The 12897-nt window shown below is 37.8% G+C and overlaps 1 protein-coding gene across 1 annotated transcript in view; it reads right to left on the minus strand.

Annotated features, from left to right (window-relative positions):
- Positions 1–12897, minus strand: part of LOC137299015 (glutamate decarboxylase 1-like) — a 34512-nt gene that overhangs the window by 13157 nt on the left and 8458 nt on the right. Inside the window, exons 2-8 of the mRNA XM_067831485.1 lie at positions 7220–7441; positions 5729–5965; positions 3925–4015; positions 3257–3363; positions 2099–2214; positions 1247–1326; positions 220–391 (exon numbers count right to left, since the gene is read on the minus strand). Of these exons, the coding sequence (XP_067687586.1) occupies positions 220–391; positions 1247–1326; positions 2099–2214; positions 3257–3363; positions 3925–4015; positions 5729–5965; positions 7220–7439 (1023 nt within the window). The 5' untranslated portion in view covers positions 7440–7441. The remainder of the gene's footprint in view (positions 1–219; positions 392–1246; positions 1327–2098; positions 2215–3256; positions 3364–3924; positions 4016–5728; positions 5966–7219; positions 7442–12897) is intronic.

Below are 12897 nucleotides of genomic sequence, written 5' to 3' on the forward strand. Positions count from 1 at the left end.
GGGTACGTTGTGTCAGTCAATTTTAGAAATGACAAATATCTGACGCTAAAGAGAGAATCATATATGCTTGTCATATGTTTTAGTTTTGTGTTGCAGTCATATTGCTGGAATACTGCCAAATGCTCCGAAAAACCAAACTAACTCACTCACTAGTTTCGTATCACATATAATTGTAATACAGTTGTCTTGTACTCTCAATTTAATGTGAATGCTACTCACATCGATGTGCAACCACATTTCATATTTTTCACAAATGTCCGCAATTTCTTCCACCGGGTCATAAGCACCGAATACAGTTGTCCCACAAGTTGCATTGACAAGCATAGGTATCTTGCCATCCTGTTTAGCCAAGTTAATCTTCTTCTCCAGGTCTTCAGTGATCATCTTACCCCTGTGAAAATATTAAAATCCAATTTTGACAGAGGAAAACGAAGTTTATAAATTGCCACAAGAACATGCTAATTGTCTATGTCACTGTGACTTAAGAACAAAGCGATGGAAGTGAGTGGTTTGTCACTGGTCTGATTCAAGTGATGAAAAAATGAATCAATCAACAGGTGAATACAATGAGTAATCATGACTCAATATACATCATAATTACAGTGATATATCCACAAACACCATAAATGCCATAGCATAGCATTGCATGGCATGGTGGTACAGACAATGGAGTAAGCATGCTTCCTAAGCGAGAAGCGTATGTAAACATCTGAAGAGGTAGAGACGTGTGACACCTGTGATTGGATGAAATAGTGTAAGATGTTTATGGTTGTTAAAGGCATATCCATCCAGTAATCAAAACTGGCTACAATCTTACAATCATTTTCATCACCATGACTATGCATATTGTGTGTACAGGAATTTTCCAATTGGTGACATTTGATGCGGAACCGGGCTTGATATGTTCAACTTACTGTACTTGGAAAATTGGCAAGATAAGTTAGCCGGGATTTGTGATTTTATTGTAGTTTAAAGGTCTGACTGTACGCATGTGTACATGGAATAGCTGTTTACAGCCTGGGTGATTTTGTTTAAGAATTTAAAGAAAAATATGACGTTACTCTAGAAGTCTATGGCAAAACATTTGGTGCGCGATGGCAACGAGCTAGCTCTGGTTGGATGAGCTGTCGTTGGCTTCAAGAACACCAATAGAGACTGGGAATATTCTCCTGGAATACCAACATGTCGATCGAAATGGTCACATATATTGCAGGTAATAGTAAGCTCTCCGAATGTTCGAACATACCTTTGGTCACATTTGACTGATATGACATTGTTGGTACCAATTCCAAGAAGTCCAGCTGCTCTCCTCAGAGAATAATGGCTCTGAAATGAAGAATGGAATCAACTCATGTTTACATATTTCAACTCAAAGCAAGACCGTCTACGCAATAGGAACATGCACTTTTAGAAGTTCCAAAGAAACCACCTTGGCACCATCACTGACGTTAAATATTCTCCCAAAACACCTGTGGCACTTCGAGAAAATCTTTTCACGGGGGGAGAAAATTCTGCTAAAACTGACTCTGCTACAATACCAGCAGAAAGAAGAAGAAAATCGTAAGAGAAGCACGCTCTGGGGTTGTATTAAGTGTTTACCAAAGCGTCCTCTAATGGTACACAATGTAAATAAGCTACGGTTTCATACGGTTTTATTTTTTCAGATTTATTCAATGTAACATTCAATATGGTTATAAGACTTGACCCACCTCAGCAAGCCGTTATAAAGGTTTGCTAAGATTTGGCCCCGATTTTTCGTCTGAGTTTTGATTCAGTTATTTGAGAAACCACAAGAAACATAGTAGACAATTTAAGTTAAATAGGCAGGTAATTCGAGTTGTTTTTATTGTTTGCTTTCGAAATTCAGCTGTTTCAAACTGTCAAACACAGTTTGGAGTAAAAACAATTTCAAGTTGTGATTGCTCGTCACGCTATGACTGCAATATTGCCGATGTGACGACAAATATTAACTCACTCACTTTGTCCTTGACTGACATTTCGACGCGTATGAGCCACCAATTGCATAATGTATTCCTCACCACGAAGAGGAAAGACAAGAAGTGCATAATACAATCCACAATTTGCAGCTGAAACTCACCTGTTCAGATACAAACAAAACAGGCTGCCTGATGCCAATCATCCCATCTCTCTTCACATCCGGATACGTGCGGTGTCGCGCCATCAAAACTCCGTAAAAGTTAGACACAGCGCCACCTTACGGAATACATGCATGATAATGTAAGCAGGAACCAATAGCGGTTGGATGCATTGTACCACGTGAAAAGTGAAGTTAAACTGTCATCGATGGTCACCAAAAACTATGCAATTATTTGCTTGGTCATCGTCATATAAATACATATTTACATTAATTACATTTGGAACCCTGACAGAAAGAGAAGGATATGACAAGAAAGGATGAGACAGTCAAGCTCTTAATATTTCGATGCACGATTTCGATTGTTCACTCTTAACACGTCCTAAAGTGGTGACATATCATTGGCAGAAGCTTGAAATACATGTCCTCAATTCATCATAGTGTTCCTGTCATTGTTCTTTGATTCATTGAATTAGCTGAAAATTATCAAAATTTGAAAACGTATCTTAGAAGAAGAGGTTTATTCTGTATTTGAGGCCACATGGCCCAGAGTGCAAACATGTAGAGACAATGTTTAGCGGATGGGCAGAAAAGGATAATGTAATTAGTTCATTTCATACGGTCAAGTTACGTTTGAGAAATATTGCAATATACTTCAACAGATGTGCATTTGTTGCTGTTAAAAGGTTGCTTAAATTGTGATCTTGATGGAAATCTTGACAGTTGTCTGTGTTCAGAATAGAATGGACACACAAGTAAAAAATGAAATTCATCCTATGTAACATTAAACTCACATTTGTTACATATCAGTGCTTTGGTATTTATATTATTATTGTAACGTTGTTGTTGAACATTTAATTTATGTTTTAAACAGCGGACTTTGCATAAAATGCGTATAAGATCCCTTTTTATTACAAAATTCCAGCATGTATTTTTCAGGTTCCAATGCGGATTTGATTGCTCCATAGTATTTTAGAAATGATGATGATTTTGATTTAGAATGACAGTTTTGAATTTCAGTACCTCGACATCTTTGTCTAAATTCAGTCATAAACATTCCTATATGTTCCCACATTCCTGTATAATTCTGACAGAAAAATTCCAGTTCGGAATAACTGAGCATATAGACTGAATATATGGAAAGATATAATGATTACTCACCGGGAGCAAATATTCCGTCCCCTTCTTCCCATCCAACAAGACTGCGCATGCGCTTCAGTATTATTTCTTCCATGAGTGTGAACACAGGAGCAACTTCATACGTAAACCTACAAGACAACGATCATTCTGTTTACCATTTTCATACCTTGTATGAACAACCCCCCAACTGTCAAATTATACGTTAATTATAAAATGTGTTGAATATAAAATATGGGCAGTAATACGTTCTACATGTTTTCCAAGTTTAGTTCCAAAAGGAAGTAATTACTTCAAAAACTTATGTATTTCACATAGTTACAAAGTTACAGTTTTATTACGACGGATAATAATAGAAACTGGACCAGCAAGTCATGAACCTCATATTACTCACAAAATGTTAGTCCAAGTCAGTGCTGCTGATCAATGGATTGTTTGGTCCAGACTCAATTATTTGAGTGCGGCGCTCTGATCCACTCACTCTTTGTTTGGTCTAGAAGTGGTGTATATGGTTCATCTTTTCTGGTTCATCTGTGTAACGTTCGCTGTACGTGAAAGTGGTCGATCGACATTTGTTCGTTAACCAACTAGTCAAGTCAAGGTAGTACGAGTAACCCATGAAACGTCTGGAATCTTTCCTAACCCAAAACCGTCACCGTCACTGTGCTGTGGGCAGGCCTAGCTGTACTTACATGTTACTGTTGGCCGTTGCAGCAAGCCACTCCCCGGCTACTCCAATAATGTCCACTCCAGTTCCTAGCTGATTGAGAAATCTGGGATGCCCTGCAAGATGACATTCTGGACTGATTTCTGGAAAGTCGTAGCTTTGCTAACGCTGGACAATTACAACAGACAACATGCTTTCGACATCAGAGATGGAAAGGACGAACGATATTCCAAGAATTTCAGTACAGCATTTGTTGACAGTCAGCTTCTGCTGCACTCTTCAGCTGGATGAATTATCATCATTTGTTGCCTCAACCGATGATATATTCTGAATGCTGTGTTTGTTCGTCGCTTAACGCTCCAATCAGCAATATTACAGCTATATGAATGAAAGCAATCTAGTCGACCAGGCAATCAGGAGATTAACGTCATGAGCATCGATCTACACATTTACAGTGTCATTGCATGCATCATCTGTGTGACTGATCTTGACCACCCGAACCTTTTTTCGCCTTTTTTCTCCAGCCATTAGGTACTGTAGATAAATTCTAGTACCGATTTTGTTAGGGAAGGAAATGCTATGTAAATATACTATAACGTAATAAATACTCTTGATTATGTTCTGGAACTGATTCTAATTGACGTATATTGTATCATCACCATCAAACATGACAAGAAATTATTACATATTATTTAACTTTGCATTTAAAATTCCATAAAAAAGAGACGTTAGGATCCTTCTGATTAGTTTTCGCAGAGGCACAACGCTGAAATATACAGAACAGCAAAAGAAACGCAACTTTGGCTTTTATCAAGTTTTTTTTGAAACAAGATAAACATGAACGCTTAGTGTTATGAGATTTCATTTTGTTTTCGAAAATGCGTTTCTTTTGATGTTCAGTATATTACACGAGATGTGTCAGAGAGTATCCGTGGTCTATTTTGATAAATTGCAGGTGTAACCAGTCATGTCAGATTTTGTGGGGAGAACTGGAACTGGAAGTATCTTCTGCACAGCGAATAGGGTACACATGGACATTATTACAATACACATGGACATTATTACAATTAAATAATACAAATTTGCCTTTGTCATTAGACACAATGTTTACGTCGGAATGTAGATACTTCTAGAATGACAACCACTTAAAATGCACATTCCTTACTCCGTTTAAAGGTCTAGCTAAGGGGACGGAGTCTGAAGATCATAGTCGTATCAGGACTGAAAAAGAATGCTTATCAACGTCGAGTCAGCATTCATGCAGAACATTACTGAACGAACTCAAATGGTTTCCCCAAAGCCAGTGTTACAGTGCAGCGCTATTACACTGTCGTGGATATCTTATTCAACAAGACGTTTCCGATCGCCATGACAACTGTAGCTAAACGAAATAGCACCGAAGGTCTATTTGTGTACTGTCTGGGTTTTAATTTGTACATATAGACAATTTCTAAACCGAGCTGGTAATAAGAGGAACGTTAACAGCATCGGTTTAGAAAGATGTCATCTGACTGCAACAAGAAACCCCAGATCCTTCTTTCACTAAGGACGTCATGTTTCGCTCGTTATGGTTTCTTTTGCATGCAGTTGGTGGAATGATGTCCAAAACAATGTGTATGATAAGAGTATTCCATTCAGTGAATGTTTTACATCAACGTTATTCATTCATATTTTTACAATACTTCTTTAGGCCAAGATCACATGCAAAGGTCAATGTCAAGGTCGCTTGTACGGTCAAGGTCGTATGTCTGTCAATAAGACACGTAAACGGGTTCAACAACTGGTTTGGGCGTCTTCGTCTTCATCTTCAAGACGAAAGATAAACACACCTGATTTAACGCAGTACTTTAGGGTCTCTTTGCAGTCGCTGAGTATCTGCTCCAGATCTCGTGGACTCTCGTGGATGTCGAGACAGTGCGCCATCATCTCGCGGAGTTGGTGAGGATGGTGGAAGTCAAGGACCTTTCCTCCTCTGTCTTTTTGTTTCACCAGATACTGTTGCAGGACGTCAGCTATTTCGTGGAGGAAGCGGCACATCTTCTGCGAACCTCCAGACTTTAGGAAATCTGTTGTCAGGAATATGCACTGTTCTGTTACAGATGTTATTTAAATCGTTATTTAACGCCGCAATCAACAATATTACGACCATGTAATGGCTGTCGGTAATAAAATGGAGTCTGGACTAGATAATCCCGGGATTGACATCATGAGCATCAAGATAAGCATTTGCGATGAACCAAGCCTGGTCACCCGTGAAGTGGCTCGTAGGACAAGCTTGGGTTGATGAAGTCCAGTACTAACCCAATGTCCTACCGTACGTCAAAGCCATGAACGTCGATCGCAAATGTAAATATAGTAACTACACAAATATTGTTCACAAAATTCGCATGTTTAGTCTTGGTTTGCAAATTTAAAGTTCCAAACACATTGTTTTCAACTTTAAGTGTAACGTTAGAGTGAAATCCTTTCAAAAATATTTGTTTTGAAACTGTATTCTTTAAAATACATTCAGTTTTAGTCATAATAATGCAAACGTAGAGGAATGGCGAGTGGGTTGCTTTTCAGTGTTTCTGTAATTTGAACAGATCTTTGATCTGATCTTTCTTTAGAAGCTGGCAACTGATTTGCAAAAGTAGTAAACAATCATCTTTTATCCATGATGAGCACAAAGTTAAAACGTATCTTTTCTGAAGTTCGAAAACTTCAGCGATTTCATTTCCTATCATAGTCCTAAAGTAAAAAAAAAAGTAAAACGGGAATATAATCAGATACAATCTCATCTTGAAGAACCATTAGAAGTTATTTCATGTATCCACAGTATTGTTTACGATCTGTGCTTTGCTTCAATCAGTTTTCAATACCATCAACCAAATCAGAATGATTCCTTGTTATTGGGTTGGTTCCTTGCAAAGGTTTAAGTGTAGTTAATGCAAACACCGATGAGTGCAAATGACACATTGGACATCATTTGTGTACAATATATTATGTTCTTTTGAATTGATGAATCATTTGCAGGTCAAATCAATCCGTGTTTGTTACTTTGTCTGTCACGTTGTCTAATGCCTGAAACTATGTCTAGGGAAGCACAATACGGTACATAAGAAGCTTGTATTAAGCAAATTTTGTCTTGTTTTTAAATTTGCTTATCGGTATGGTTTGAAAAAGGAAGGTTTTTTTTTAAATTAAAGATTTTGTTTGGCTTTGATAGATTACCAGCAGGAGAGGCTTCTACATTGTTCTGTTAGAATTACTATGCACAAAGAACGCGTTTATAATGTTTATACGTTCCAAAAGCATATAGAGCAATGTTTTATATTTACCAGTTGCATACATGCCCTCAAATTCTGACCAATCAGGGCTTCGGCAGAACTTGGAAACCCTGTTTTCTGACGTCATTGGTGGTCTGAAGGTTAGCTCTGAAGCCATTGATTTGGTAACGTCATCGTTGGCAGTCGTCATGGTGTTTCCTTCCAAATGTTTGGGTTCTTGGACGCTTCTTGCTCGTTTTAACTTCTGAAATACCCCACAATCAAATGCCATATCTGAAACAGATAAAGTAGTCACGGCATTTGCTATCTGAAAAATACAATCTTGGAATATTTTCAAAACATGATAATGTGGCTAAGCTATGTCAGATCTGAAGCTTAAAGCATCAGTGACGTATCGGAGAGTATAACACAATATGTCTTGTGAATCCGTGAGTCCTGCCACTACACTTACCAGTATTAGTGAATAAAAGAAATAAAACCTTTACACATAAAACCTGTGGAAAAATGCTAAAAGCATGTATTCATGAGAGAGTGAATTTAGTTTCACTCCACACATTATTTCAGCTAACTGAAATTTAAAAATGCCATGTTTTTTATGTACATTCGTCAATGTATCGATTATGGTTGTCATTATGTTAAATTATTATATAAATTATTCATACATTACCGATTTTACTTTATGGCACTTGCCATAGTATGGACATGATTTTTTTCTACATTTGCTTTTAGTTACAACGTACATTGAATTCACCATAATTCGTTTCCACATGTCCATCTTGATGGAACAGTCACACATGACGCACTAAATCATTCACGTCAAACCGTTAAAAACGCAAGAAGAAAATTTCTATTAAAATCCGTTTCACACTTGCTGTCACAGCTTACAGGAACTAATACAGTTTTGCTGTACGTTGATACACATCAATTACTGATGTGTATTGTTGATGGTAATTTGGTTATCCAACCAAGACTAATGCGAATATTTCTGGGAACAACATGAAGTTCAGATGGATAACCTATTTGCTATTTTTCCAAATGATATGTTCCAAATCCGAATCAGTAAACATTAGTCATCGTTCCCTAAAAGTAAGGCCTTTATAAATAGTGCCTATTGAACCAGAGGTAAAAACTAGAAACTATAAAATGAATGGGTCCTAAATCACAGTTGTTATCGTGCATGGATCAAAAAGTTTGGTTTTACGTCGCTTTTATGTTCCAGCAAAATCGGGGTGGTGGACACCAAAAACGGGTTTCACACATTGTACCCATGTGCAATGGGAATCGAACGCAGGTCTGCGGCGAGACGAGCGAATGCTTTATCCACTAGGCTACCCCATGTCACCTCAAAAGGTGATGCAACGCTTAAACATCAGAGAACAAGGGCTGTATTACAGCGACTGGCGGTTTCAGTTCCACTTCATAGTGGACTTTTCCAGTGTATGGAATGTACTACCTCCCTGGCAACTGATGCAAGCGAGGTATTTAAAATCCGAAGTCAACATCTTTATTATACTTTACTATGAATCCTGCCAATCGCACTGCTGTCAAAAGGGAACGAAAGTGTATTGACAGACACTGGCTTTAGTGAGTGAGTGAGTTTTACGCCGCACTCAGCAATATTACAACTGTATTGCGGCGGTCTGTAAGTAGTCGCTTCTGGACCAGACAGTCCAACGATCAACACCATGCGCATCGATCTGCGCTGTTGGGAACCAATGACATGTGTCAACTAAGTCTGCAAGCCTTACCATCCGATTCCGTTAGTCACATCATTCGACAAGAACTGTGTTTCAAAGAGCAAATCACGGTACTCATCCATAATCCCATAGGAAGTAATCCAGTTATGCATAGAATGTTAGATTTTCATCAAGGTGTGTGGATTGTTTTGGCAAGCAGTGGGGTGTTATTTTATCTGTAAATGCATTTCTCCTCACTTTTTTCAAACTGCAGAAGTGCGTCCCAAAAATGGAAAATATGCAGAAGAGTTAACTTAAATTAGTGAATTCATTAGTCTTAGGTGGAGAAAATCAAACTCTTTAAGTCTTACAATTTACCCTTTCCTCTTGAAAGTGTCCATAAAATAAAAAGAAATTGGCTTTTTTATGAATCCGAGTGTATGCCAGTAGACCCGTAAAGATCCGGGGTAGAACAGGCCTTCAGCAAACCATGCTTGCCATAAAAGGCCACTATGCTTGTCGTAAGTGGCGACTAACGGGATCGGGTGGTCAGGCTCGCTGACTTGGTTGACACGTGTCATCGGTTCCCAGTTGCACACGTTGATGCTCATGTTGTTGATCACTGGATTGTCTAGTCCAGACTTGATATTTACAGACCGTCGCCATATAGCTAGAATATTGCTGAGTGCTTCATAAAACTAAACTCACACACTCACTGTATGCCAGTAAGTAGACCATTCGGGCTTAAGTGTTATGCTAATAAATTACTGATCACGTGTTCCTTGGTTTTGCAAATACAGCTGGTTAGTGAAATTTAAAGCATCGCAATGGTCACGTCCATGTTAAGGGACTGGTACAATTACAGCATCACACCCTGAAGAAGGAAATAGCTTTCAAACAAAGGGTTTCTAAACACGATTCTGTAAGTGCTTCAGGAGTTGATACTACATGTTATCACTTCCTGCAGCAGTATCTTGAGCATGTTTAGGAGCTTCATGAAGCTTATGATTAGAAAAAGTTTCATTATTATCTTTCCTAGCGGAGGACTTTGGGATACATTCATCAACTATGATGTTTGGGTCATCAGGAAACATTTTATGAGATCAAGAATGGCCATGAGGCGTCCAGGCTTCCATTTGTTAATACACATAGTTGCTGGTGAAAGCCAGTTTGAATTTTAAGATTTAAGAAGGTGATCTCCCACCATCTGAGCCAAATGTATTACCTGATTTAAGTTAACTCTTTTTATATAGTGTCCCAGTTTTGCGGACGGTACTTTAGAGGAAAACAGGAGTGTGGAAAAATGCAAACCATTTTCATTTTTTTCATTTTCATCTTCAGCAATAGGAGAGAAATGTTTTATGCAGTACCCGTCTCAAAATGGGACGATATGCATAAGTGGGTTGAGAACAAAACAGAGCCGAACAACTTGGTGCTTGTGATTCAAGTCTAACAAATATCATCCATGATTTTCCTGAATCGTGCCAGACACACTCGTGTCAGATGGAACAGACAACTCAATGGTATAAGACTTTATCATTGAATTTATCAAAACATGCAAGGTCAGGCTTATTAGCATTGGTGAGTCGAATGTTATGCACGTGCCAATACCCAATGTCCTTTTCCCTGTCACCTTCTACATATTTTTCAATGGATGGATCTCAAACCACAAGCCTGTCAAAGAAGAATATACCACGATCATACCGGGTTTGTCTTTAACGAGGTGTTGGGCAGTCGCATTAAAGGTATATCATAATCCACATTTCACACTCACCGCCGCTTCAACCCCAACCCGCAACCGCAGCATTTAAGTGAATAGTAGCTGAAAGTCCATAAAGTCACAAATATAACTGTGTCAGAAAAACAAAAACAAAACAAAAAAAACCAAACTTTTGGTGTCAGAAGAACTGTCACTGCTGAGTAAGTATTAAATAAACGTGTTAATAAATAATGTGATATCAGAAGAAATACCCACTGAAATACCACCTGTCACCTGACAGGTATTAACTCACATCTATTTACAACCTGCTCCTATGGCTGATTTGCATATTTTCTTGGAATATATAAAGCAACTTGATGATGCAGCTTCTAACGCTACCAAAAACGAAAATAATATTTGATGAAAGAGCTTCTATTAAAGGTTCTTCAAACTTTTACGAAAGGTTCTTCAAACTTTTACGCTTCTGTCACGGTACCAAACCATGGAATTTTACATCGTTGAAACTAAAGAAAAAAGAAAAAAAAACAGCCGTATCTTTGATACATATGTTCTTTGTATACACATGCAGCCTATACACAAGCACTTTGTGGAGTCATAAAAGGCATCCATTCAAATCTTGATGTCCCCTGTAAATGATGGATTAAGAAGTATTTCCAATACATTCCTATTAACTGTAAGAAGAGTTGAAATTTCTTAATCTTTTCTAAGTTTCTAGCGTTGTAAATATGGATATTTTCCTTAGAATGGAAAACGTTTGTAACTTTTATAAATATTCATATGTTTATGTCTTAGAAATCATTCCCCACATAGAGACATTAAGGGTATATATGTGTTCATGTTTTTAGCTGAATACAGGTATGTCCAACCGGTTAACATACAAGGTTCAAGTTTTTTATGTTTCGGCAAATGCTGAGACCTTTGTCATCAAAACTCAGATGACTTCATTAAGCTTCTGCTGATAATGGTCTGGGTAAGTAAAACATGTCAAGGAAACTAACACGTTTCCATTCGGTCACCACCTTAATTATTTCCTTGCAACAGGCAGTGTATGAAACTCCTAAAATATCCCAGGAAGGCCCCGGGGCCGATAACTCAAAATTGGTGCTGGTCCTGTTAACTTGTAACCAGCCCTGAATAAAAAATAGGAACCTGAGATAAGTTGCTAAAATAATGTAATCATTGAATTACCCGTATGTCACGTAAAATTAAACATGTGCAAAAGCATACCCTAGGAAAAATGTTCGGGCCTACAGGACTGGCTATAACATGGAGTTGCAAGCCCGTCATATAACTAAGAGGCTGCAAAAAGTTGTCAGTTCTCTAGACAAAATGGAGAAAAAGACCCACTGTGCCCATTCCCACTAAGGTATGACATTGTCTGTTTGATATGCAATACATTATTACTCCCTTCCAATTCATTTAAACGATACAAACATGGAATGTGTTATAACTACTGGAGTGTGGAAAAATGCAAACCATTTTCATTTTGTCTCATTTTCATCTTCAGTACTAGGAGAGAAATGTTTTTTTATGAAGTACCCGTCTAAATATGGGACGATATGCATAAGTGGGTTGAGAACAAAACAGAATGTTATGCACGTGCCAATACCCAATGTCCTTTTCCCTGTCACCTTCTACATATTTTTCAATGGATGGATCTCAAACCACAAGCCTGTCAAAGAAGAATATACCACGATCATACCGGGTTTGTCTTTAACGAGGTGTTGGGCAGTCGCATTAAAGGTATATCATAATCCACATTTCACACTCACCGCCGCTTCAACCCCAACCCGCAACCGCAGCATTTAAGTGAATAATAGCTGAAAGTCCATAACGTCACATATATATGTAACTGTGTCAGAAAAAAACAACTTTTGGCGTCAGAAGAACTGTCACTACCGATTAAACATTAAATAAACGTGTTAATAATAAATAACGAGCTGTCACTGCTGAGTAAGTATCAAATAAGCGTGTTAATAAATAATGTGATATCAGAAGAAATACCCATTGAAATACCACCTGTCACCTGACAGGTATTAACTCACATCTATTTACAACCTGCTCCTATGGCTGATTTGCATATTTTCTTGGAATAAAGCAACTTGTTAATGCAGCATCTAACGCTACCAAAAACGAAAATAATATTTGATGAAAGAGCTTCTATTAAAGGTTCTTCAAATTTAGTTATGGTACCAAACACGGAAGTTTATATAATTTAAACAAAAGAAGAAAAAAAAAACCAGCCGAAAATACATGCTGTGAAAAGATTTGCGTTTACTTGCCAAATATGTCTTTTGGGATCTATTTCAAATGAAGCTGTATCTTTGATACAT

Source organism: Haliotis asinina, chromosome 10, assembly GCF_037392515.1.
Source record: "Haliotis asinina isolate JCU_RB_2024 chromosome 10, JCU_Hal_asi_v2, whole genome shotgun sequence".
NCBI lineage: Eukaryota > Metazoa > Mollusca > Gastropoda > Lepetellida > Haliotidae > Haliotis > Haliotis asinina.